Source organism: Neodiprion fabricii, chromosome 7 (genome assembly GCF_021155785.1).
Source record: "Neodiprion fabricii isolate iyNeoFabr1 chromosome 7, iyNeoFabr1.1, whole genome shotgun sequence".
Taxonomy (NCBI): Eukaryota; Metazoa; Arthropoda; class Insecta; order Hymenoptera; family Diprionidae; genus Neodiprion; species Neodiprion fabricii.
In genome coordinates, this window is record NC_060245.1 from 22,001,113 (window position 1) to 22,025,211 (window position 24,099).

The 24,099-nt window shown below is 35.2% G+C and overlaps 7 protein-coding genes across 11 annotated transcripts in view; 4 read left to right on the forward strand and 3 right to left on the reverse strand.

Moving 5' to 3' along the window:
- LOC124186132 (lachesin-like) overlaps positions 1 to 2,263 on the reverse strand; it is a 110,857-nt gene extending 108,594 nt beyond the window's left edge. The window contains exon 1 of the mRNA XM_046577560.1: positions 2,114 to 2,263. The gene's annotated coding sequence lies outside the window, so the exon portion shown is untranslated. The remainder of the gene's footprint in view (positions 1 to 2,113) is intronic.
- A 490-nt stretch (positions 2,264 to 2,753) lies between these two features.
- On the forward strand, positions 2,754 to 5,757 carry LOC124186137 (B9 domain-containing protein 2-like). Of its 3 annotated transcripts, none has more exons than XM_046577568.1 (4): positions 2,754 to 2,897; positions 5,041 to 5,151; positions 5,232 to 5,492; positions 5,573 to 5,757. In XM_046577568.1, the coding sequence occupies exons 2-4, from the start codon at positions 5,064 to 5,066 to the stop codon at positions 5,749 to 5,751; spliced, it is 528 nt and encodes a 175-aa protein (XP_046433524.1). In that variant the 5' UTR covers positions 2,754 to 2,897; positions 5,041 to 5,063; the 3' UTR covers positions 5,752 to 5,757. The 3 variants fall into 3 exon arrangements, with proteins under 3 accessions (XP_046433524.1, XP_046433525.1, XP_046433526.1); XM_046577569.1 differs by having other exon boundaries at positions 2,754 to 2,844; XM_046577570.1 differs by lacking the exon at positions 2,754 to 2,897 and having other exon boundaries at positions 5,041 to 5,147.
- A 142-nt stretch (positions 5,758 to 5,899) lies between these two features.
- On the forward strand, positions 5,900 to 9,294 carry LOC124186119 (tectonic-3). Its single transcript, XM_046577532.1, has 5 exons — positions 5,900 to 6,232; positions 6,318 to 6,551; positions 6,647 to 6,815; positions 6,893 to 7,089; positions 7,175 to 9,294. The coding sequence occupies exons 1-5, from the start codon at positions 5,900 to 5,902 to the stop codon at positions 8,255 to 8,257; spliced, it is 2,016 nt and encodes a 671-aa protein (XP_046433488.1). The 3' UTR covers positions 8,258 to 9,294.
- Positions 8,508 to 10,128, reverse strand: LOC124186151 (ribonuclease kappa-B). The gene is made up of 2 exons (XM_046577596.1): positions 9,901 to 10,128; positions 8,508 to 9,539 (listed from the first exon to the last, which is right to left on the reverse strand). Exons 1-2 carry the CDS (start codon positions 9,970 to 9,972, stop codon positions 9,315 to 9,317), a joined length of 297 nt encoding a protein of 98 aa, XP_046433552.1. The 5' UTR covers positions 9,973 to 10,128; the 3' UTR covers positions 8,508 to 9,314.
- Positions 10,129 to 10,380: 252 nt separating this feature from the next.
- On the forward strand, positions 10,381 to 16,087 carry LOC124186142 (pleckstrin homology domain-containing family F member 2). Of its 2 annotated transcripts, none has more exons than XM_046577581.1 (8): positions 10,381 to 10,468; positions 11,443 to 11,507; positions 11,843 to 11,980; positions 12,092 to 12,155; positions 12,654 to 12,779; positions 12,885 to 12,991; positions 13,074 to 13,331; positions 13,470 to 16,087. In XM_046577581.1, exons 2-8 carry the CDS (start codon positions 11,475 to 11,477, stop codon positions 13,509 to 13,511), a joined length of 768 nt encoding a protein of 255 aa, XP_046433537.1. In that variant the 5' UTR covers positions 10,381 to 10,468; positions 11,443 to 11,474; the 3' UTR covers positions 13,512 to 16,087. The 2 variants fall into 2 exon arrangements, with proteins under 2 accessions (XP_046433537.1, XP_046433536.1); XM_046577580.1 differs by lacking the exon at positions 10,381 to 10,468 and adding an exon at positions 10,528 to 11,040.
- Positions 16,088 to 16,217: 130 nt separating this feature from the next.
- On the reverse strand, positions 16,218 to 17,114 carry LOC124186149 (nuclear receptor 2C2-associated protein). Its single transcript, XM_046577593.1, has 3 exons — positions 16,904 to 17,114; positions 16,654 to 16,744; positions 16,218 to 16,545 (listed from the first exon to the last, which is right to left on the reverse strand). The coding sequence occupies exons 1-3, from the start codon at positions 16,939 to 16,941 to the stop codon at positions 16,261 to 16,263; spliced, it is 414 nt and encodes a 137-aa protein (XP_046433549.1). The 5' UTR covers positions 16,942 to 17,114; the 3' UTR covers positions 16,218 to 16,260.
- An 8-nt stretch (positions 17,115 to 17,122) lies between these two features.
- On the forward strand, positions 17,123 to 23,092 carry LOC124186124 (serine/threonine-protein kinase VRK1-like). 2 transcript variants are annotated; one of them, XM_046577545.1, is made up of 10 exons: positions 17,123 to 17,143; positions 18,681 to 18,875; positions 18,951 to 19,076; positions 19,155 to 19,351; positions 19,442 to 19,685; positions 19,798 to 19,998; positions 20,209 to 20,462; positions 20,596 to 20,846; positions 20,955 to 21,118; positions 21,202 to 23,092. In XM_046577545.1, exons 2-10 carry the CDS (start codon positions 18,707 to 18,709, stop codon positions 21,300 to 21,302), a joined length of 1,707 nt encoding a protein of 568 aa, XP_046433501.1. In that variant the 5' UTR covers positions 17,123 to 17,143; positions 18,681 to 18,706; the 3' UTR covers positions 21,303 to 23,092. The 2 variants fall into 2 exon arrangements, with proteins under 2 accessions (XP_046433501.1, XP_046433500.1); XM_046577544.1 differs by lacking the exon at positions 17,123 to 17,143 and adding an exon at positions 17,340 to 17,558.
- Positions 23,093 to 24,099: the final 1,007 nt, after the last annotated feature.

Genomic DNA, 24,099 nt, shown 5'->3' on the forward strand with positions numbered 1-24,099 from the left:
TATCAATCACTGCCGGACACTGAGAAAAATTTCATTTCTTACGGTAACTAGAAAAATTGAGTAAAACAGGTATCGTTGAAAAAACTGTTCGAATATTGTTGGAATTAGGAAAAACGAGGTACGCGTTACCATTTTGCGATATTGTCGATCCTTTTTTGGTAATGGCAACGCAAAATCAGTTTCAAAAAAAGTACAGAAGAATGGTACGAAGAAAATCCCCTTCAGAGTTTTTGGTTCCCCGAAAATGGTGAAAATGTCGAAAATAGGAAAGAGGTGAACGAGTGTTGTTAGCCCGCAAGCACATAAGAAGGGAGAAAGCGATGATGAAGAATCGATCGTTTTCCACAGGGGTTTAAGGTGTGCGTACGGCTTCGGGCTGCCTTAGGAGTTATTAAACATCTCGCGCATTACAAATTGCTGTCCATTGTGTAAACCACTCAGCGAGGTTGGTAAGTAGGGGGCAGGCATAACGATCGTTCTTTAAGTTATCCCAGGATTCTATCGAATTCTCGGCAACTGAGGCAGCATCGCTTCAAGATGCGAAGAAGAAGAATAAGAAGAAGAAGAAGAAGAAGAAGAAGAAGAAGAAGAAGAACGAATTGTACTTATACCTACATAGTACACACCTATATAAGGGAAGCGAGGGTAAAGGATACCTACGGAGGCGGTAAGTTAGTTGTGTTATGCCGTCGATGGCGTGGCGGCGGCTTTCGCACCGGCTCTTTTGTGGCCTGTGCGCGACTGGCTCTTTCTATTTCCTCTCGTTCCCTCTCGTTTCCTCTCGTTTCCTCTCGTTTCCTCTAGTTTCCTCTCGTCACGGTAAACCGCGATCCCTCCTCGTTCTCCTCCCTCATCCGAACACTTCTACCGAGCATTCCGAGACCTCTCCTCGACCTTTGCTTTTTTCACTCTCTCTATGCTATACATATAATACAGCTCTGCCGCACGTTTCCTCCGCGAAAAGTCCACCTCCGCGTAGATATTAAAAGGTGCCTTGGTGTGTGTGTGTGTGTGTGTGTGTGTGTTTGTGAACGCCGTATCGTCTCTGCTCAACCAAACAAGAACTGCCCCGTCGCTAACAAATGTCAAAAAAACCGAAAACGTGGAATAACCGGGCGTTCAGGATAAATAAATAACTCTAGCACCGCGTGTACCTCGACGATAACGTTTCTTGTACAACCATGCGATACGGATTTTCAACACCTTTTAAAACTCGTCTATTGCATACACACACACACACACACACACACACATATATATATATATTATACCATATATTTACGGTTATGCATCGTGCACGATAATATAATATGCATTTTTTCATTCAAGAACCGTAAAATATCCCCATCATGCGATAAAAGTCTGTGTTAAAATTCTTTGAAGAGTATTATGGGTAACATTTTTAAAGAAATATATAGAATTAATACGCACATATCGTGATGTCAATATTCACCAGAAGCATTTCAAGCTCTTAGCGATGAAGACATTCGCCGTTTGGTATGACGAAAAGAGTTATCCTCTCCTATAAAATCATCTCACCGTATTACTTTCGGCGTCTTATACGACCACCCTTTAAATACTTGGCACGTGCTGAATTGTCCCGTTTCACATATACAGATATACAGACGCGTGTTAACATACACGTGCTGCGGAGTATTCCGGTAAATGGTTACATTATCGCGGTAAAACAGTTAATAAATTAAGCAATAACTATGCAGCTGGGATTACGCGGAAGATATACGACGTTGAGACTTGAGAGGTTTATAATACCTCCGGCAAACTTCGCGTCCGCGTTGCGAAAATTAGTATTTCTCTTTCCTCGTGTCATCGTTTTCTAATTCGACATCTTCTTTCACCGTTAGAAATAATTTTCGACACCACGACGCTCGTCATAAAATGAAATGTTTGCGCCCAACGCTTTGAAATTGATAAATCAAAGTTTATAACGACGATTACGAGTTCGAGCAGTTAAAAAACGGTTGACTGCTGTTTCAAGTCTGTAAATTCATCATCCGCGACGATCAAGTATTCCGAACGTTTATTCTCTTGATCCGATTACCGTTCTCTTTAAATTTTTACACCGAATTAACAATTATTTGATGTATCATCTTACCACTCATTTGTTTAAAGAATGCTTCCAATTTCCGACACAAGTGGCGCCACTTGCCGGCTGGCTGCTTCGCGAGCGAGGAAAATAGCAGCACTAGATGAACAACTCCATGGCGAGATTCGGACGAAATAATTGATGAACCCACGGTTGGATCTGAAAATCGGATTAATTAATTACAATCACTGAGAATCAATATATCGGATGAAAATAGCAACGATTCTGAATAACCGGCAAAATATTTATAAAACAGATAATGAGCTAATTCAAAACAATGAATATTACGTACTGTAACAAGAATCTGTCTTGGCCGTTTAGTAATAGCGTACTAATTATTGATACGATTGGTATTATTATTCAGTCTACTATTGTTGGCCGTAAATAAACGCTATTTTGAAGTTTTCTGTTACCTTTTCCACGTATCCAGATAATAGGAATAGCGGACGTTATGTATTAAAATATTTCAGCTAAATATAAAATGCAAACTAGTTATAACATTACATTTTTATAGAAAGTTGCTGTTTAATGAATGACTATAATTAACCGATTCGTACAGAAAAAGAACGGATTCGATAATAATCGAATCTTTGAAAGATCGAGTAACAATCGATTAATCTAACGCCACAAAGATCGATTCTTTAATATCGTCAGATAATTTCGCACCACAAACAAACAAAACGAATAATTGTTGTTTACACCTTTCGTTGACAGAAGAGACTTTTCACTTATACAATTCGGTAGTAATATTTTAACGGCTATTTACCATTATACTGCAAGGTTTCGATTTATGGTAAGGCGTAAATTATTATAAGTCGCTCTCGCCTCCTTCCAATTTTGATTAAAAAAAAAAAATACAATATTGATACAACTGAACCACAATACCAAATTAATTTCATACCGTTTACATTTGTTATGTTTACTCATTATGAAATATCACTTGAAATATTTTTTTAATTATATTATTATTATTATCATTCTTACTTTAAATCAGAGTATAAAATTCAAAATGTTACAACGCGGAACTGAGAAGCAAGCAAATTGTTCGACTGTGATATGTGGCTATCCTAGAGCTGCTGAAACTGCGGAAAAATCAAATCCCAAAGCAACTCGGTCTAGCAGATTTGTCTCGAACAAATGGCCATTAAAGATCGGCTCAAAAGCGTCACCTGCCAAGAATACTGGCTTTCACAATTTGGAGTCTGACATACTTCTGCTGATATTCTCAAATATGAATGAAAAAGAACTAGCGTTATCGGTTTGCAGAGTTTGCCGTCACTGGTGGAATGTCGCGCGTAATCCACGACTATGGAAGTCGCTGAAATTCAAAGGCAAATTCATAATTGATTATCAACAGTGATTTGACTTGTTAGTTGTAACTACGTATACACGCTTGTATATCATTATTTGGAACAGAATGTATTTACGCAGTTATGAGAATTGTTTGCAAATCTATTACGTTAAACGTTTGCTATCCGATTTCAAGGTGATAAAATAGACGCGATAACGATCTGCGATCGCTTGCGAAAATGCCCAAACTTGGAAAACTTATCTTTACACAATATGAAAGATCCGGCAACATTGATAAGGCAAATGTGCAGATGCAATCGTTGGGTAAAGCGTTTAAAGATCAAGAATTGCCGCGGCGGTGAGGATGAAAGTATTCCCGAATCGGTATTGAGGAATATTTTACACTCATGCAGGGGTGTGGAATCTTTGAATTTAAAGAGTACCCAATTCTCTTCTACAAGGTGCCGAATATCGGACTATTTGAACGAGTATTCGTAAAAAGAGGAGACAGATCCTTCAAAGCAATTTTGTCATTTTACCTCAGGTTTTATCACGAGCTGGCAAATTTGCCAAATTTGCGCAAACTAAATTTGAGTAACAACAAATATCTGCAAGCAAAAGATCTGATGACCATAGCATTGAATTGTCGTAAGCTGGAAGATATATCGCTAGTCAGATCGCATAGCGATCTAAATTCGCCTCAGATTACCGATCAAGATGCAATATTCTTCTTCAGAAGTTTATGCAATTCTTTGAAGCGTGTCGACTTCGATACCACAGGGCTTACTGCTCCGTCTTTTCAGGTATTTCTACCGTCACAAATCGAAAACTGTTTCTAAACCGTAAAAAACAAAAATTTGCCTCGACATGTTCATCGAATCGTATAACATTTTACAGGCAATATTGAGCTGTCCTTATTTAGAGCATCTGAGTCTTCGCAATGCTCTTTTCCTCACCGGAGACATATTTCGCGCTCAAACATCAAAGCTGCGAGGCTTGAAACAACTCCGTTTAACTCAAGCCTCACAATTGGTGTCCGACGATTTTACATTGCTTAGTAAAACACGCGTGTTTGATCGGCTTACTCTCATCGATCTTTCCGGCTGTTGGAGAATATCGGACGTCGGTCTTAAAATGTTGTTGCAACGTTGTAAAGATAAGCTCACATACCTCAGCTTAAAATCTTGCAAATCTATGAACGATCTCAGCTTCATTCTAGAAAATTGCAAGAAATTACAGTATTTAAACATTGCTCATGCTTCCGGCATGAATCATTCATGCGTAAAAAATTTACCCTCAATAAATCCGAATTTAACTAAACTCGTTGTAGACAATAAAACACTGTCTTATCATGACCTGATGATGCTTCATACTCGCGTACCTAAACTAACGCTGATGCGTTCCATGTCAGAATTTCATAAGGATGAGTTTGCAGTTTGTGTGGAAGACGATAGCGATTGACTTTTACATGTAATTGGAATATGCGCTAAAACTCTAGTATTATTACATGCCTAATAAAATCTGTAAAAATGAAAATAAAAAAATCAACGATTACGAAAATCTTTTATTAAAGAACGGTATCCTTGCGTAATTACCATTTGTAAACTTAACTTATACAATATTTTTTAAATACATCCAATTTTCAGCATTGTCAAAATGATTATGGAATATGGCTGAGCTACACATTATTGGTCAAATAAAGTCTGCAAAGAATTTTCAAGCATCGAATCTCTTCTGTAAATGGAGTTTTCACGTTGGTAAAATACAGAAAGTCTTTTACTAGGTACCAAACTTTTCAATTCCTAGTTTAAAAAAAAATTGTATTGAAATTGCACAGGTGGAGGGTGGAAACTGATAGACGGATCTGCAGAGGGACAAACTCAAGAATGTTGTGATTTTTATACTGATATGCCAGTCTGGGATCATCCTGTGGATTTACATTATACAACGCAGACTCTCCAAGGTTCTCCAAAGCTACTTCTACAAATATTTTGCCGAGACGATTACGGCAGAGTATTATTTGTAGCCTATGGAGTCAGTTCCATACCTCTAACGCCAGGAGCTCATACCGTCACCTGTCATACATGGAAACCAGTCGGTAAATCTTTCTTTTCATTCTATTTCTTTCTATTACGAGTTCACGATTACTCGATTCGTCATCGCAATGTTTGATTACAGGTGACTGGCAAGACAGATTGAGAGACAGATTTTTAGGCGTGAGTTTGCAACTGAAATCGCCAAACGCTTTAGTCAACACCGAAGACAGATTCGAACTGCTCACTCAGACAATGGGCTCGGTGAATATAGACCTGCATATACTGGCACGGAATTTTGAAAAATTCGGCTGTCGTTTGTAGTGGACGACTAGCCGATTTGATGAAAGGAATCCCCAAGTACTTCTATGTAACAAACGTGCCTTATCAGTACTCAACAGGACATTTTAATAAGTCTGTTTCAGTCTCGTGAAACATTTGATTGGAAATATTTTATACATTGATATCTGAAATGCACCTCAATATGATACGTTTACTTTGCTACGTGGCTGTATTAATCAACGCACAGAGCACGGAAATAACTTTGGATAAAAGTACGTCAACGTGTTTAAATGATACCGATTGTGATGTATCAGAAAGTACGAACGACTCGGTTGGAACAACGACTCAAGAAATCGAAACATCGCAAACTGTTCCTGACGATATCAGCAAGGATAAAAATTTGTCGGTGAAAATAACGTCCCCCCTGCCAGATACGACTTCCTCAAAACCATTTACTTCATCAGCAAAACCATTCGTCGGTAGACCTCAAAATCGAGAAGATAATTGCCACTGCGATTTGACGGTAACTATTCCATTTATTCCTTTCCATTCAAAAAGAGTATCTTTGTTTGCTTGATTAAGTATACGCAATATAATCAATTCCACAGATTTCTTCTTGCGATATTAATTGCTGCTGTGACGTGGATTGCAACGATTTGAATGTCACGGAATTGTTCGCCTGTAAAGATCATCGTCCAAAAGTATATGACACACGTTATTGCTGGGATGAAAATTACATTCAAGACAACAAAACTCGTTATCTGCTTGAAAAACTGAGAGATAACTTATTTTGTATCGTCCATGAGAATCTTCCTCCAGTTTACAGCATCGGTTACGATCCAGTGAGTATTATTCTTACACGCAATGGGTTTACATTCGACAGAAACCGATGATACAATGTGAAACTGATACGAAAAATGTAATTATCCTGCTTCAGATTATTTCAAACAGAACTACCCTTGACGAAATTGTACGAAAAAATAAAAAAAGCAGATTTAAATGGGAGCAGAGCGCAATTCATGTTCCATTACAATTTAATTCGGAAACGCCGTATCGACACGGAGATAATATATGGAAGATTCAAAACGGTTTCATCAAACAATTAGGTAAAATAATTAATTTGACAGCGATTCCTTCGCAGCTAGTTGTGCAAACATTAATTCGTTATGTTGGATTATGACAGAGTTGCCTCAGACAGGATTCACAGGTATCTGTTCATTCAAAAAAGCTTTGAAATATCTCGAAGAATGGAGCGACTCCTGCATGCAGATTTCCTTGGAAAATCAGAATGTACAACTGTTTGCCGAAACGTTCAACAACTTTACTATTATAGCATCACCAGTTTTATACAACGATTCTAATTTCAAGTTGAACAATCAGGTACCAAATTTTAGATTGAAAAATAGGAAATCATACAGTATTAAGATACCTCAACTTACTATTGCAATAATTCTACGTTTTACAGACGTGTCCAAGAACTATTTGTGTGCCAGTTAAATCGTATTACTGCTTGGGTTCGTGGAATTTGTGTAAAAATGAAAGTACACCAACTGGAAAGTGCAACAAGGGAACTTGCACCAACATCGTCAGAAGTGTTAGATACGTATTTGCGCACAACGGCATAAAAGGAATGAATGCTTTAGATGTTTATCTCAAAATTGGCAACGCTTCTCAAGGATTTTACCAAAAATTTGAAGTATTTTATAAATGGTTTAGGGATGACCAAAGTAAAGTGTTTCACCTTAGCGGTAATCCCGGTTACATATTAGGAAAACCAATCATCATAGGAGAATTAATAACGAACAAAACAAACACCGCAGATTATAGTTACGTCTACATTGACAAAACGGATTACTTCCTGTCTCTGCCCGTTAGCAGAGTTGATGGTCAATGTGACAAGGAACGTCGATACGCGGTCAATTTTGGTGAAGATTTGAAACTGAGTTGTAAAATTCATCACGAAACTCGTAACTTTACAATCAAATCCTGTATAGATTTACAAAAGTTAATTATTGAAGCTATGTTGAAAAAAATTTTGTTCAACGTAAGCGAGGTTGATCAACACAGGACTTATGTTGCAAAATGGAATTACCTACGCAGTAATAACACGGATGATTGGTTAAAAATTATATTCGATAGAATGCCGCAAACCGTTGTTACCGCGCAAATTGTAGATGACCAATTAATATGTTCAGGTTTAGTAACGTCGTTGAGAATTGATATTGTTCATCGTCGTTTGTCCGAGCCACAAACTGTGGATAATTACAAAATTTTAGGTATCGGTATCACGTTCTCGGAGGAGTCTGATATCTATTGGATAAAATGCGACACCAAAAATTGTGCAGATTTATTAGTTGTTGATATTGTAAGCTACGTAATTTTTCACGACGTATCACGACCGTCTAAGTACTTTTTTGCGGAAGGTCCAAACTTGGATATCACGTTACCGCAAGATTTTTTTTATCCATTTATAAATAATGCTCCAATCACCCAAGAATCTCATCTGCTAGCTTTATGCACATTCCTTGCACTAATTATTACGTATTAAGATTTTATTGTAGATCTCACCTGAAAGTATTCTTAGCCTGTAAGATTATATTATTTCGCACAACGACCAAAGAATTTTTATACGAATTAAGAGAAAAACTGAACTTACAACAGTATTAAAGTAGTTTCAAATTTATTTCGTAATCCCTTAAAAATCTTCCCATTTTTTATTCAAGAATTGAAATAACCATGAAGAAAATAAACTGCGCATCGAAAATTTTATATGGCTATAAAATCGATTAGAAAAGCGATTTTCAGACAGTGATTCCTGCTTTATTTATTCATTCATTTATTGATTTCTTTATTTACATGAATCGAAAATCATACTACTTTAATCAAACACCGCATTTTAGTAATTTACTATAACATATCTATTCTATTTATAATTATAATACCACATCATATTTGAACCGTTACACTGCTCGAAACTTGGTAGTGATGGAATGTTACGGATGAAACAATTTAAATCCACATGTGAATAATTTCAGCAATGCCTAAAGGATTACTGAGTTAGATGCTCCGAATTGTTGGATGTAGTAAATATTAATAAGTCATAAATATTTTCCTCAAACAAATACTAGTTCAAGATCTGCGTGACAACATTCTCAAACTACACGACGCCAGGTAATTACCTCGTTACTTGCATCAAATATTGAATTACCAACTGCTGTTCCGATTAAAGTGAATAGATGCACCGCTAAATGCATGCATAGATATATCGGTTTAAAAGAACAGAAGACGACGATTAACGATAACAGTAAATGAAACTATTATTACATAAATCTACACAATTTTGTACAAATAAATTACGCTCTTGCTAAATCAGTGCGACAGACAAATTGAAAACCAAAGAAATGATTATTAGTATTAGAATTTTGAAATTTAACTGAATAACGCAGCAAGCTTGAGAAACGAGTAACTCGACATCATCTCGATTAATAATACTCGCTTCATTACGTCCGCCGCCTCTGTTTTGTTACAATTTTATTTTTGTTCTTATTTTTTTCCCCTCCAAACGGCCACATGCCTGAAACATGATTCCGGGCAAAAAATCTTAATTACACGCTAAGCGACGACCTTGAATTCATGTAGAATTGATGTCCGGAAATTAGGAAGGTAAAAACGTAAATGCAGGCAGCGATCCAGCAGTTGTAAGCATTTTGCACATAGCCCCTGTCTATACTCGTGTAAAATTCATCCTTTGTCGCAAACGGCCCTTCTCCGACCGGCACATCTTCGATCAAGGCAACGCTCTTTATGTGAAAGAATACCCCCATCAGTATCTACGGAACGAATTAATATTATGCGTAAATGATAATCGATACATCATTCAAGCGAAACTTATATAACATTTTTCACTTGTAGTAACAAAAAGGTGACACAAATTGGATTCTTTGTAACAAGTGAGTTAAAGAGAATGAAGTACGGGACACGATACGAGGACTAGTTGGGGTTAACTTTGGTTACAAGAAAAAGTTTGGTTCGAATACTTTTCAACAAGGGAACAGAAAACGCATCGTTGGAAGGTAAAGACGGTTAATGTCAATAAATTGAATAAATTCCAGAGAATTATGAGCAAGCATGAATATAACAGGAAAGATGGAACTGAATCGAGTTACTTAAAGGGTGAATATAGCGTCTTACCAGCTGGATTATACCCCAAACAGATATTATCAAGCCACAAAGGGCATATTTAGGTCCGCAAACTTTGACCATGTTTGATATTAGAGCTTGGTGCAGGGCCCGTAAAATCAATCAAAACTCAAAAAGTTCGAGGAGATCTCCCCGCAAACACCAGCTAAACAATCTCGCCTGAGAAAACCACCGTCAGAGATGAGAATTGCAAGTTACGCCCATCAAGTCATATGACATTGGTATGATCGATACAAACGCCGATATATCGCAACTACGAAAGTTGTGTCGCCGACTCAACTGTTTTCGATTTATTCGCAAGTGACGTTGAGAGATCCTCACTTGTTTGTAAAATTTCGAGAAATAAGATTTGACCCTTTTTTTTTTTTTATCCTGCAAACCGACGACAATTTTATAATTTTGTTAGGAATTTTCAATAATACCTGCATAAATCACGAATAATCGTCAACAATTATTCGCTGCAATAAAAAGGGGGAGGGGGGAATATTTGATCTTGTTCGAGCGATGTTCAAGTGTTCGGAACATTAATCATCGAATATTTACAACGTTCGAATCATCGGTAATAATCCATTCTTTCGTTTCGATAGTTTATTTTTTTCATTTTCTTTTTTTTTTTTTTTTTAAATTGTCTTTCTATTTCAACTCAGCAACGCGCATATACCGAAAATCTCGAACGTATGTAATGCAAGTACGCAACTACGCTGTTCAAAATCGTGTGTGTATAACATAAAGTACTCTGACGAAATAACCAAAAGGGGCGACACCAGACATCAATATTCTTGTGCAAATTGTGTGTATTTTCTATACGTGTCACATCCGAAAGAGAAAATCCGATATTGTTTCGCGAGGATTTGTGAATAAAACAAAAAAAAGCGACAAGAAGAAGAAATAAACTAGGAACTAGTGAATCCGAGTGCATAATATACATACGTATATATATATATACGCGACGATGAATGGTTAACAACTCGGCTGATATTCGACCCGAGTCATTTGTTCGTGTTTCGATTTTAATTGAATGACTGATAGTAGGCTGCAGTAGTAAAGTACATACGTTTCAAAGTGATTCATGTTTCGAGTGTTTCCTGCTGTTGTTAACCCTGATTCATAGGGCCATGGTTGACCGACTTGGTTAGTTGATTTTTTTTTTATATCATATAGATATACTTCGTTTATTACAAATTTTCGCATCGTTAATTAAAACCGTGTTAATTTCATTAAAACATACGTCACATTTCGTTCCCGTTGCTTCCAAAAATTGTGCAAAAAACAAAAAAAACAAAAAGACTCGGCACTTTACAAGCAAATTTGACACGACTTGGAACTTGGAGTTATTCGTAACGCGTTAAAGTGGGCAGTAGTAATTTTTTGACAGCTGCAACAATCCTACGTGAACGAAAATATCCCGCCTATTAATTTTTCTCGTGTAAACAGTCTAAATACAAACGTTTCACGCCTTTTAATCGTCTCATTTAAACACCAGGATATCTCTTCTGTCTAAAATACACATTAAACTTGATTATTTATTCACAGTAAACAGCGAAGCGAATGCCAGGCGTATCGCAATGGTGGAAAGCTGCTTTGGCAGCGCGGGCCAGGTAAGAAATATCGTATTTTTCCTAAAACACGTCACTCGCAAACGGCGTCAATTTAACCACGATAACTACACACCAGCTTTTAACAAAATTTTCGGTATTGGCTCTAAAATCTCTAGGTAAAGTTACGTCTGAGTTTCATTAGATAGCCAGAACGCAACTCGATCTCGTCGACTCCCATCGACGACGTCAAAAAACTAGATTAAACCGTGAATGGTTAAATATTGGAGAAAAACTGTAGGAAAGTGAGGAATAAATTTCTCATGCAATTTGGTAGTGGGGTGAACAAATGATGAATAAATTGATAATCGTTACGTTTTTCATGTGTGTATCGATAGCCACTTGCGGTACCTGGGAGGGTATTGGTCGGAGAAGGTGTCTTGACAAAGATGTGTAGAAAAAAGCCCAAACCGCGGCAATTCTTTTTATTCAACGATATACTTGTCTATGGAAATATCGTGATAAACAAGAAAAAAGTAAGTTTCCTTTTTCAACCATTTCGATAACATATCATACGAAAATTAAACAAACTAAAATGTACGATGCAAATCTGACACCTAAAATAATGCTAATAAATTCATTTTCAGTACAACAAACAACATGTAATTCCCTTGGAGGAAGTGAAACTTGAATCATTGGCCGACGACGGACGTAAGTTGAATCCTTGGTTATTCCAAACATTATTTTGCAATGTCATTACGAAACTTCCCGCATCTCTTTCACACTCATTGGTCATACTTCCCATATTAGTCTAAATGAGATTGCAGAATAAAGTATGTGTCTAGTATTTATTGTAATTTTTTCCCTATGCCATTTTATTCTCTTGGTATGTACATCACAAATCGGCTTTAAAATTTATCTACTTGATAAGATAGCGCTTGGCAGAATCCACATGTCCCGACAGTATCACCACAATAATATAAGCATATTTTGACGTATCTTACCAACATTCTTATAATACTTCAAATAAATTTTGAAAACCAGAATATATTCGTGAAGGAAAAAAATCATCTTTAAATCCGTCACTTCAGCAATTGGATAAATCAATAACTTTTCTGCGAATATTAAAAATTGTATGCAAAAATAAAAAATAATCTATCCAACAAAGATACAGTTGCTGTACGTCGCTAATATTAATATTGTTTCTAGAATATCGTAATGGTTGGCTGATAAAAACTGTAATGAAGTCATTCCCTGTTTACGCTGCGACCGGTACAGAGAAGCAAGAGTGGATGGCTCATATTACAAAATGCATTGAAGATCTTTTAAGAAAAAGTGAGTCATTGTATACGCGTCATTAAAGAATCATTTTACAAACGTAGCATCAAGTGATTCATGCATTCTACCGCGTATATGCATAAATAATTGTTAAAATTTCAGGTGGTAAAAAACCAGTAGAGGTTCACGCGGCTGTTTGGGTACCCGACAATGACGCGAACGTTTGTATGCATTGCAACAAAACACAATTCACAGTTTTAAATAGACGGGTAAATACATTGTACAAATAATTGAAGTAACGACGTTTGCATTTGTCTCCTAAATGTTTTTAAAAAAAATGGCATTTTTCAGCATCACTGCCGGCAATGCGGAGCCGTCGTTTGTGGACCCTGCAGTAATAAAAAACTACTTTTGCCTGGTCAGGGTGGTGGAAAACCAGTCAGAGTATGCTTACAGTGTTACGACGCCGCCAGTAAAGTTAAAATAGCAACGACTCCTGGCGACAGTCTGAACAACAGCAAAGATGCACCGCGCAATTCTGCCGATAGCTCAGGTGATGATAGTTCGGGTGACGAAGACGACAGCAATAAGGAAGCAAACCACGACGAGGTAAGCAATCGCACGTTTATCGCTTTTGCAAAAACGGTTCTAACGATGACGTATATTTTTCGAAATTTTTTAGACGTTAGGAAATCGCAAAACTATGAAAACTTGACAATTCTTACTTATTACTCTCTCGTATTGCAGCCAAAATTCTACGGTACGGTTAATTCGTTGGATGAGAAGTAAGTAACACAGCCTAAGGAGGAGCAATATCAGAAGTTATAAATATTGTTTAGTTGAATATTTTTTAAATAAAATATGATTGGAATTTTTGTATAGCTCGATGGTTAAAGGTGAAAATTTATTTATACGTACATTGCAGTAATCATTATTAATAATATGTCTCTGATATTTGCAATTAACTTTAAACAGAGCGTGGCTCATCCAGATCTATAAAGAAGATTGAAAAAAATCATTTCATTACCGTCCCTCCAATCAAATTTTGTATTTTGTGCAATTTTTATTGAAAGAAAACAAATGCTAAACTCTGTTAAAATCGAGCAGTTTATTTATTTAACTTTTTTTTTTTCCTTACTCATGAGGAAATAATACTTATCCACAAGACACCCATCGAATAAGTGATATGGCAAATGCAGCACGAAATAAGCTCAGCATGTTCATAGCTTGCGTATCAAAGTCAATTCGTGAATAACATTAAATTTAATTCCTATCGATAGATTTGTTTGTAATTTAACGATTATTATTTTTTATTTTTTTCTTCATTCTCCAAGTTCACGTATCATCGATAAAATCAATTCGATACGTCATTGATCTAGCTATACTACGACATTAAGAAATAAATTTACAACTGTGTGCCTTGTAAATGTTATGAAAAATTTAACTTCCGAATGACTAAAAATTCTCATACAACCAGTAGTCAACTAGAATTTACGAAAACAAAATAATGATTTACTTGTAAATTGAAACAATTTGGACCTGGGACGTAAACTTAACTGTAAGACGGCTACCTCAATTGAAAAATAAAAATGCTAATGTTTTTCAAGACAAAATAATACTTCTGCAACGAAATTGCACGTCACAGTTATTCAGCCACGAGTATATAGACTGGACTTATTAGTTACGTCATATATATATATATGCACTTTTTTTTCTGTACAATTATATGTATGAATATAATATGTATTATGTGCTTGAACCGATGTTATTTCAAGGACCACAAGTTGTGCAACATACTGAGCAATATAATAATGTTTAGTATAATCACTTGAAATTGGGAGGCGGCTCTAAACTGACAAAATAAATGATACATTTTTATATCGTAGTGACACATGTATGGTAAATATTTTTGCTACGCGTAACATTTTTAATGCAAACTAATGAGGAGATGAAACTTGGATATATTGTGCGTGTTTTACTGTGAAAATATTTTGCTCGCGACACTAAATAAAATATTTAAAGTTTCATTGAGAGAAAACTATTATTTCACATATCTCAATTGAATTAGATTTTCTCTAATAAATTAAAACACTTGTGTTCGATACGAGTTTGTCTAAGAAATTTTGCGACTCCATAGAAACGAATTAATTTTATTTTGTGCCCGAGCGAATATTTTTGATAAAGTTACGATTGTATCTAAGGTAGAAATCGATTTCATAAATATTTTTTATATTCTAACTTGAGTCAATTATGAATCTACCTGTGTCACTACCTGCGATAATGATGATAATAAATAATAAAAATTATTATCCTTCTCTGATTAATAGATGCGATATAATTTTTTAACGCTATACATTACGCATACATTATATGAAATAATACATATAAGGAATATAAAAGATTGTGAGTAAACACATACGGCCATAGGATAATAAGACAGAGAGCTCTTGCTTCGAAAAAGAATTAAAGTAAAAGGGAAACTGCAACGCCCTGGGTAGAAAAAAAATTCTAAATAATAAATATCAAATACTCAATCAATTTCGTCAGATCTAAAAATTCAAAGAAGATAATTGTTATATTAATCGGTAGCATGAACTCCATCTACAATTATTACTTGTGATTACGACGGCCTTTGGATAAACCGACCACTGCGTATTTGTTCCCAAAAGTGTATCGACGTACACTATAAATAAATTACTCTTAATGTGAAAAAATTGTTGGGTGCTCAAGAGATATGAAAGAATTATTTTTTAGCAATCAATATTACTGATCGTATATACGTACGAATTTCGCCAAGTACGTATGTACATACCTGCATAATGCCTATGAATGCCTTCAAATCACTGTTTTAGATATTTAAAATTTTACTATACCTTACCGTGTGAAATAAGAATAACGATTAATATTATAATACACACACACACATACATACAGCTACTTCTATACTTTGTTAATTAATCATAATACAAGTGTAAGGAAGTACACGTTGCATTTTCGACATACCCATTATCAAGAAAAAAGTATGAATTGCCACCGAACAATGTTTTTTAATATCACAACTGAATTTGCCCCTTTAAGAATTCAACACCTCGATACATTTATAAATTAAATATCGTTGTGGTATAGGACTTTTATCATGTTGTTTTTACGGCTCTAACTTTTACACACATGAAGATTAACTCATCAGACACAGTAACACAGTATGTGCATACATATGTTAAACGATACGATAAGAATACTTTGTTAGTTAGTTATCGTAAGTGATGACTGATTGTATAATTTGAAACATCTAAAGTAAAGAAAAAAAAAAATTGTTACTTCAAACTCTGTATCTTTTATGTAATAAATTGCAAACTATTTAAGTATTCTGGGTGTGCCGATGAAAGCTATTCAAAAACCCATCGGTTTAATTTTAAGCATTTCGCTGACAGACAGATGACGAGGGTAGGTGACTTTTTAGGACAGAATAACAGGAATATTCACGTTGCAGTTGAGTCATTTTCAAGATTCATGTAATTATTTTCTACACTTACAATCGTCACGAGTAAAATGACATTTTGTACACAATAATACGTCCGAAAAAATCTGTACTATTTCCAAAAAGTAATTTAAAAGTTTTAGCTCTTACTTTATCAGTAAGTCGAAACTTTTGAGCTGAATTAATATCTTCGGGATAGAAAGGCTCTACAGGCTTCAGGCTTTGGTAATCAGATCCAGCTTCTAAACGACAATCTTTACCAACGAATCCGCCTTGAAACTGAATTTCAAACGAGGCTAACTCAATTTCATTTTCAAATTCGACCATTATCCACTGTGGAGAACCCTGAAACATAGTTAACTATCAGTACCGTTCATTTAACACTCGAGATAGAGTTAACAACAGTATCGTCACATCGAAATGAATTTAACATAAATTTCTCGTCCCTCTCACCTGATCAGAATTCCAGCACGTTTCTTCCGAGTCGTCAAAAATATACTTTTTCCCATAAGTTTTAACATCTTTATTCAACACTGAACTGACCCTGAAAATTCAACCGAACACAAAATTGTATAACAAAAGACTGAAGCATACTTAGTAAACAAAAACTTAACCCTCATATGCCAAAAAGTATCGATTAGATGAAAAAGAAAAAACAAACCTTACAGACGAAAGTAAAACTCTGAATTATTTTCAGACTTACCGTGAATTCCATTTGTATTGCTTGAATATACAACTCATGATCACGATCGCGAATAGTGAACTTTTTCCGCCGCGATTACAAATGTGAGATAACCTAACTTGACCTAACCTAACCTAAGACAACACGTCAAAGTCAAAATGCGGCTGTTGCGTTCCGAAATGCATTTCTGGAGTAATATTTCACACACGTCCGTTTGCCGTCTGCAGCGGCAACTGTGACGAGAGGCTGAACATACAATTGGTAAGCAAAATAGTTCGTAATTAGAAGACAAAAACTGTTTGAATGCATAAATATTTCGAAACTTTAGCTTTAAGTTAATCAAATGTTTTCATGAACTTAATCTAACTTTTCTATGCCATATACCTATATAGGCATTTCCTAATGTCATTTTGATATTGTCAAATGTTGGTAATATTTAGGAACGCGCGTTCAGCTGATCGGCACTTAACTTAACACCGATGCGTAAAATGGCGGAAATATGTGTACCGAGTGAAGTTCTGGCAGAATCAGTTGTGAAAAAGTGATTTAAATTAGTAACATTTTAATAAATACAGTGCTGAATGATACGTAATTGATGTGTAAAAATCAAGCAATTAAATCGATAAAACCACACAACCGTCAATTTATACATGTGACTAAACAGTGTTCCCTCTAGGTAAAATGAAACTGAATTAATCTTGAGATGATCGTTTTCAATAATATTTTTGTCATTTTTTGATAGATGTATTTGTTTCGTATCGTTCGTTTGTTTCTCTTGCTTTTTAGTCTATTCCATTCTGTCAAACATTCTGGTGCCTATTATCGCGATAATAGGACCGGTCTTTTATTTATTTGATTCTTTCTGTTTCACAGATATCAACACAACGAAGTGATTCAAGTTATTCGTAACGTTTACGTGATACTTTCAAATTAAAAATCAGCTAAACAGGACGTATCTATTGTCACCAAAATATCCCCATGTAGAAGTGGCAATCTTAATAATTTCTTTTTTCAAAACTGTTGTATGTAACATACGTAGATACGTACATACAAACATATGTACAGAATATTATACTCAATGTTAACGTAATTTACCAATGTATGTACCTAATGACTTAACTGTTGCGTCGATATACGTCAGATACTTGCTACTTTTGTTGTAGCATTTATGGTGAAATATTTTTATCATTACGATACGCGTTTGTGTTCATTACTTCAACAAGGATAAAAGTTCAACGGCTACGTTTTGTTCCAACCAAAATTCATCGCCTCCCTATTCTATAAATACCAATGAAAATTTCTTTACGTTTAAATCAAGTTCCCTCATCAATCATATTTGAATTGTATAAATATTTACGTAGGCTATATATTATAATACATATTGTTGTGTTCTATACATTTTGTATCACTAACATAGCCAAGTAAGACTTTAATCATAAGTCTAATAGAAAATTAAATATATCAAATACAAAATACTTCAAAAAAATTGTCAAATGCAATGTCGCTGCAGAATAAAAAAAAAAAAAAAATAAAAAAAAGAAATGACACAAGACTTAAAACTTTGCATAATCGTAAGCGCTTGATTTAATCTTAGTTGTTATATATTTGTAAAGACGTTAAAAAAACGAAATCGAAACTTTCAACCCTTGCATCGAAATGTCAGTTATCTTATAAAACATGAAGTTTGTATCATTTATTCCGTTGGTATCTCACACCCTCCCTACAATCCCGGCTTGACGTACAACTCTCGTTATGAATGTTTGACAAATTGTTTAACACAATATCTATACTTTCGCAGCCGGCGTGAATGATTGAAAGGCGACGATGGCACCACAGCAGCGAGCTGAGGAAATACCTGTAAAAAGAGTAGCAGCTCCCGGATGCCGATTACCGGCACGTTTTCCACCCGGTGAAATATTAACCGACGTTACTCAACGCCAATGGCGATTAGGCCAACCCATAGGATACGGAGGATTTGGAGATATTTATCTTGGTAAGTTTCTTTCGTGAAAGAATAATTTGTATATTTCGATCCTGCAAACGGTACACGATTTTTTCCAAATTTCAGCATCAAATGTCGTCAATCGAGTTGCCGGTCACGACGCGAGATATGTGATAAAGGTCGAGCCGCACAACAATGGCCCGCTCTTTGTTGAAATGAATTTCTACATTAGAGCTGCGCAATGGCACATGAGTGAGTTACAACCTGATTCGCTTGCTTTTAAATTGGCGATTTTGTTCTTCATTGTTGATAATCGTTGTCCTTTTACAGTCGAGAGTTGGTGCAAGCAGCAGAGAATAAGGAGAGTCGGGGTTCCGACGTATGAGGGGTCGGGGTCGCACGTGTTCAGAGGACAACGTTACAGGTTCCTGGTATTACCGCGGTACAGAATTGACGTCAACAAGTTGTTCCTAGCCCGAGGGCGAAAGCTTCACGCAAAAACGGTCTACGCCCTCGCTGTTCAGATGGTAAGTCGTCGATACCGTTTTCTCTTTTATTCATTCCTAACATTTTTTCAACATTTTCAACTCTTTATCATTGTCTTTCCGTAATTATAGCTCAACGCGCTGGAATATATTCACAGTCGAGGATACGCTCACGCTGATGTTAAAGGCTCAAATATTCTATTAAACATCGAGGCTAAAGACTTGGTCGAGCAAGAGCCAGAGGCATACCTGGTTGACTACGGCCTGGCATTTCGTTTTCGAACAAGATCCGGAACTCACAAGCCTTTTGCACACGACGAAAGAAGAGCGCACGAAGGAACTTTAGAATTTACATCGCGCGATGCGCACCATGGAAGTAAGTATAACCGGGAATTTGCTTGATTCTATATACTAGTTTCTCTCTTTTAGATTTAATATGTTTTATGGAAGAAGAAAACAAAAAAAAAAAAAAAAACCATCTCTTCCAGCACATTCCAGGAGAGGTGATCTAGAAACACTGGGTTATAATTTAATACAATGGTTGTGTGGTCGTCTTCCATGGGAAAAAGAAAGCGGAGGCATGTCCATCGCTACCAGCCCCGAGTCTGTTCAGGAGCATAAAGAATTCGCACTTTCTGACGTTCCCCGTTTCATGCGCGAATGTTTTCCGTCCGAACAATATCCACCTGGTAAGTTAACTAGTTCAGGGTACGAAATTTTTGTTTTTTTCATCGGAATGTCTTTTTTTAGATATTTTGTTCATACTGTTATTCATTGAATTTTTTTTTTTTTTTATATTAATTATTTAATTATTATATTAATTTACGTGAATTTTTTGTGTGCGCAACAAAAGATTTTAATTATCATCAATAATTATGGAATTTCATTATCTTGAACAGCAACGCTGACAAAGTATATGCAGTACGTGGCTAATCTGGGATTTGAAACGAGACCTGATTACAATTTTCTAAGATCGTTATTCTCGAGAAGCGCGTGGAAGAACGACACAACAGTTGCCTCGCCCAACTCGCTAGTATCCTCGAAGAAAACTCATAAACGCACACCGAATGAAAATATCTCGTATTTAAAGCCCATGAAACGGTTGTGCATCAGAAATGCAGCACGAAAACCGTGCGTACCGGTAAACTGTGAAGTAAGTATCATTAATATCAATCGTTTAACATTCTACTTGAAAATCTCTCTTCAAGATTTGTGAAGTTTTACCTATACAATTTTTCAAACCGTTACGCAAAGAAGGTAAATAAATGTACGATCACGTCTTCCAGATGCGGATGACCAGAAAAAACCACCCGACGAATTCAAAATCACAATTCAGCTGGGAGGAAGTATTAGCCAGGCATCCTGATAAGATGGCAAAATTACACCTTTTAGAACCGCCGTTGTCTCCACCACTTACGCCGCCGCCTTCGCCACCACCACCCGCACTCCCTACCTACGCAATGCTACAGGTTCTTCAAAGGATTAAAGAAAAACAATCGGGATCAATGAAGTCGCGAAATTCATCTAAAATGGTCGAGTGAGTATACGGCAGAAATTTGTGAAATCTTTCACGATGTCAACTGTATTTCTCCTTTCGTTATTATATTGAAACTAAATTCGACTTTCCCATTGTCCTCACAATCAGTCACGAGCTAAAGGCGAAATGGATGACGCCAGCTATGGAGGCGGTGGCAACGCAGCTTCAAAACAGACTGGCAAGATTGGTAATCAGTACATCCAAGAAAAAATCAGCGACGTGTTGCTCCCCAAGGCTGACAAGATCGCGAGCAGCTTTATTGAACCGACAACGTAAGAGCATGTCCCGTGTCCCGAAATATTTACACAAGTGAAAGTCGTTGCGATTTAATCTAACCGAACATTGAACTTTACAGCCGGCTTTGGGGAAAAGATACTTCAAAGAATGTTGGATTCTTCCGGTCCTATTACTGGAAAAACTGGTAGTCGTGAAATCGAGAAAAAGCGGACGCGTTAGGACGGCGTAAATATTTCTCAAACTGTAGACCGACATCACACGTTTCGCGCTTCGTTACCTAGAGGACGAGTACAAAAGTCCTTTAACGGAAGAAATATTGAAAAATCGAATAACGAGTCGACTCTTGGACGCTTGAATGAGTATTGTTTCACGGATTCTCATTAGTTAATTAGCTTATATTAAGTTCGACGATCATCCGAGATGGACAAATTTTCTTATCGTTTATATAATTTATATGCTTTATATACAATATACGATCGTTACGTGTCTCAAAAATTGAATAAGACTGTTCCTCCCCGTATGAGTTAGATTTATTAGACAAATGATGAAAAATTTAGTAGATAAAAAAAAAAAAAAAAAAAACAAAGAACAAAAGAAAAATAAGAAAATTTATTTGAAAATATCTAAACCACAGCCAGTCTTTCGTTACGGTGTTTGACACTAAACCATTGCATTATGTAGTATTAACTTGCTTTCACCGATGTCTAAATGATATGAAACAAATGAATTACGAATATAATTTTACAATTAATCAATATTCTGTGAATGCAAATAGCTATATGCAATCTCCTACTCTGTTGTTATTATTATTATTTAATTATTATTATCATTCTATAAAGAGCATAACAATAAGTCTAGATAGCGGTAATTGTAGATTTAATCTCGCCCGTACCTTTGCAATTCTAATCACTTTATCTTGTACGTGCTATTTACGTTTGTGTTGTTCATAATTATTTGTAAAATCGATTTTAAATTTGTCGCAGTTTCGAACGTCCTTTAAGTCTCTTCGGCTTGATTGTATTTTCTTGACAGGATTACGGGTTTTTTTTTTTTTTTTGTATTTGTTCCAACCTGAATCGAGTGCTCGGATTCAAACATCTATAGCTCTCAAAGTGCGAATTATCGATTATACGAAACGTCCGATCAACTAACAATAAGATTTTTAGAACACAACGATCTATAAATAACATAGCCGAAAAACGGGAAAAACTTATAACTTTACTTTTGTTCCAACAAGTTTCATTTGATCAAGAAATACGCGAAAAAAAAATACAACAATTTTCTGCAAAGCACTAGAACAACTCAATATCTATTTCAATTTTAATAATATAATATGTTTAATTGTGGCTTATAGGAAAATACTTATTCCATGATTCGTGAATAAGTTTTCGTTTAAAAGATTCTTTCTTATGCGGGATAAACGAGTTGGATATTTTTTTTTCATTCAAGTCAACTTCCAGATAAACAATTTGAATCGACAAACTGGAAACTGTATTCGATTCGCGCTAATATAGCAAAATATAGGAAAATGCAAATAATACTTCAAATTTAAAACTAATTTGCTTATCCACTAAGTTTATATAACTCAGATTTGTTTCATTCATTTTTAACATCACTAGTCTTCGTGTTATTTTCGGATATGATGAAAACTGTTTTCACATAACAATACATAGTATACAGAAATGTATCGCGTATTTGAAGAAGAAAAAGAAAAAAAAGAAGAAACCAGCAATATTAATCACGCCAACAAATGAATTATCTAATTTAATTACGTGTCAAGATTGTACCGAATGTAAATACGTTGCGTTAATTTCGTTGAAAACGAAATATATATATATATATATATATATATATATATATAACTCTAGAATAATCATTATATATGTAATAGGATTTTATTGTGTCCCGGTTACACGCGTATGTTTACAGGAGGAACGGTTTTCAAAGAAATTAACGCAACGTATTTACATTCGGTACAATCTTGATATCAATATATATATATATATATATATATATATATATTGATAATCTACATATATATATATATATATATATATATATATGTATATATATATATATATATATATATATATATATATATTATATGTATATCATATTAACATACCTTATATAGTACGTTACTACTCAATTATTGATGATTTTCAATGCACCGGAAACTGACTTAAATATTTCACGAGAATACAAAACAAAACTTTATTTACCGTTTTTAATTTTTCCGCTGAAAATATGTTCTTTAATTATTTTATTTTGTACTTTACTTTCCCCCGTTAACTGTAAGAATCACATTTCAACGTGATAATAGTGGTAGTGAAAAAGAGAACCAACAAAACGAAACATTGATAAAATATAATAAAAAAAAAAAAAAGCTCCAAATTTTCAAATAAATTCTAACAAAATATCATTATAAATATGCTATTACGTAATAAATTCGATAGAAGATTCTTTCTTATTGTCATTTTATATATATTAAGGCAAAATAAATCATGATATATACTACGAATAATATGTATATACCGTAATCTAATCACTATTTCGAATGATTCCGTATCCCTATCCTCGAGTGAAAGAAAAAAACGAAACACTAATCAAGTATAATTGCCCAGATAATGAAAATAATTTAAATAAAAGTTACAAAATATGGAAGAAATACAATATGATTATACAACATATATGCACCGTGATCAAGACGTCTTACGATCTGTTGGTTTTAAAAATACACAAAGAGATACGTCGTAGACAACAGGTTGAACGGCTATTTATCAGCTGCTCGCTTCTCCAAAAATATACCCTCGTCATCGAGTGTTGAACAATCTATACGCGCGCATTATATACATCGATCTTGATACCCATACCTATAAATAATATACTCATCTATTATACGTACAATAATAAAATATCAACATGCGCGAGAATAAGTTGTAGCAAAAATTGGCGTTGAATCAAAATTCGGTTTCGGTTCGTAAAAGACATAAAAAAAAAAAAAAAATCAAACGAC

Coding starts and splice junctions, on each gene's coding strand:
- LOC124186124 (XM_046577545.1), top strand. CDS start 18,707: ATGGCACCACAGCAGCGAGCTGAGGAAATACCTGTAAAAAGAGTAGCA. Junction 19,352..19,441: donor ACGCCCTCGCTGTTCAGATG/GTAAGTCGTCGA, acceptor CCGTAATTATAG/CTCAACGCGCTGGAATATAT. Junction 21,119..21,201: donor AGCTTTATTGAACCGACAAC/GTAAGAGCATGT, acceptor TGAACTTTACAG/CCGGCTTTGGGGAAAAGATA.
- LOC124186119 (XM_046577532.1), top strand. CDS start 5,900: ATGCACCTCAATATGATACGTTTACTTTGCTACGTGGCTGTATTAATC. Junction 6,233..6,317: donor ATTGCCACTGCGATTTGACG/GTAACTATTCCA, acceptor TCAATTCCACAG/ATTTCTTCTTGCGATATTAA. Junction 7,090..7,174: donor ATTTCAAGTTGAACAATCAG/GTACCAAATTTT, acceptor TACGTTTTACAG/ACGTGTCCAAGAACTATTTG.
- LOC124186142 (XM_046577580.1), top strand. Junction 12,780..12,884: donor TGAAGATCTTTTAAGAAAAA/GTGAGTCATTGT, acceptor TTAAAATTTCAG/GTGGTAAAAAACCAGTAGAG. Junction 13,332..13,469: donor AGGAAGCAAACCACGACGAG/GTAAGCAATCGC, acceptor CTCGTATTGCAG/CCAAAATTCTACGGTACGGT.
- LOC124186149 (XM_046577593.1), bottom strand. CDS start 16,941: ATGAGTTGTATATTCAAGCAATACAAATGGAATTCACG. Junction 16,745..16,903: donor CAATACAAATGGAATTCACG/GTAAGTCTGAAA, acceptor TTGAATTTTCAG/GGTCAGTTCAGTGTTGAATA. Junction 16,546..16,653: donor CGTGCTGGAATTCTGATCAG/GTGAGAGGGACG, acceptor ACTATGTTTCAG/GGTTCTCCACAGTGGATAAT.
- LOC124186137 (XM_046577568.1), top strand. CDS start 5,064: ATGGCTGAGCTACACATTATTGGTCAAATAAAGTCTGCAAAGAATTTT. Junction 5,152..5,231: donor TAAATGGAGTTTTCACGTTG/GTAAAATACAGA, acceptor GAAATTGCACAG/GTGGAGGGTGGAAACTGATA. Junction 5,493..5,572: donor TCATACATGGAAACCAGTCG/GTAAATCTTTCT, acceptor GTTTGATTACAG/GTGACTGGCAAGACAGATTG.
- LOC124186151 (XM_046577596.1), bottom strand. CDS start 9,972: ATGGTCAAAGTTTGCGGACCTAAATATGCCCTTTGTGGCTTGATAATA. Junction 9,540..9,900: donor TTTGGGGTATAATCCAGCTG/GTAAGACGCTAT, acceptor TTCGTTCCGTAG/ATACTGATGGGGGTATTCTT.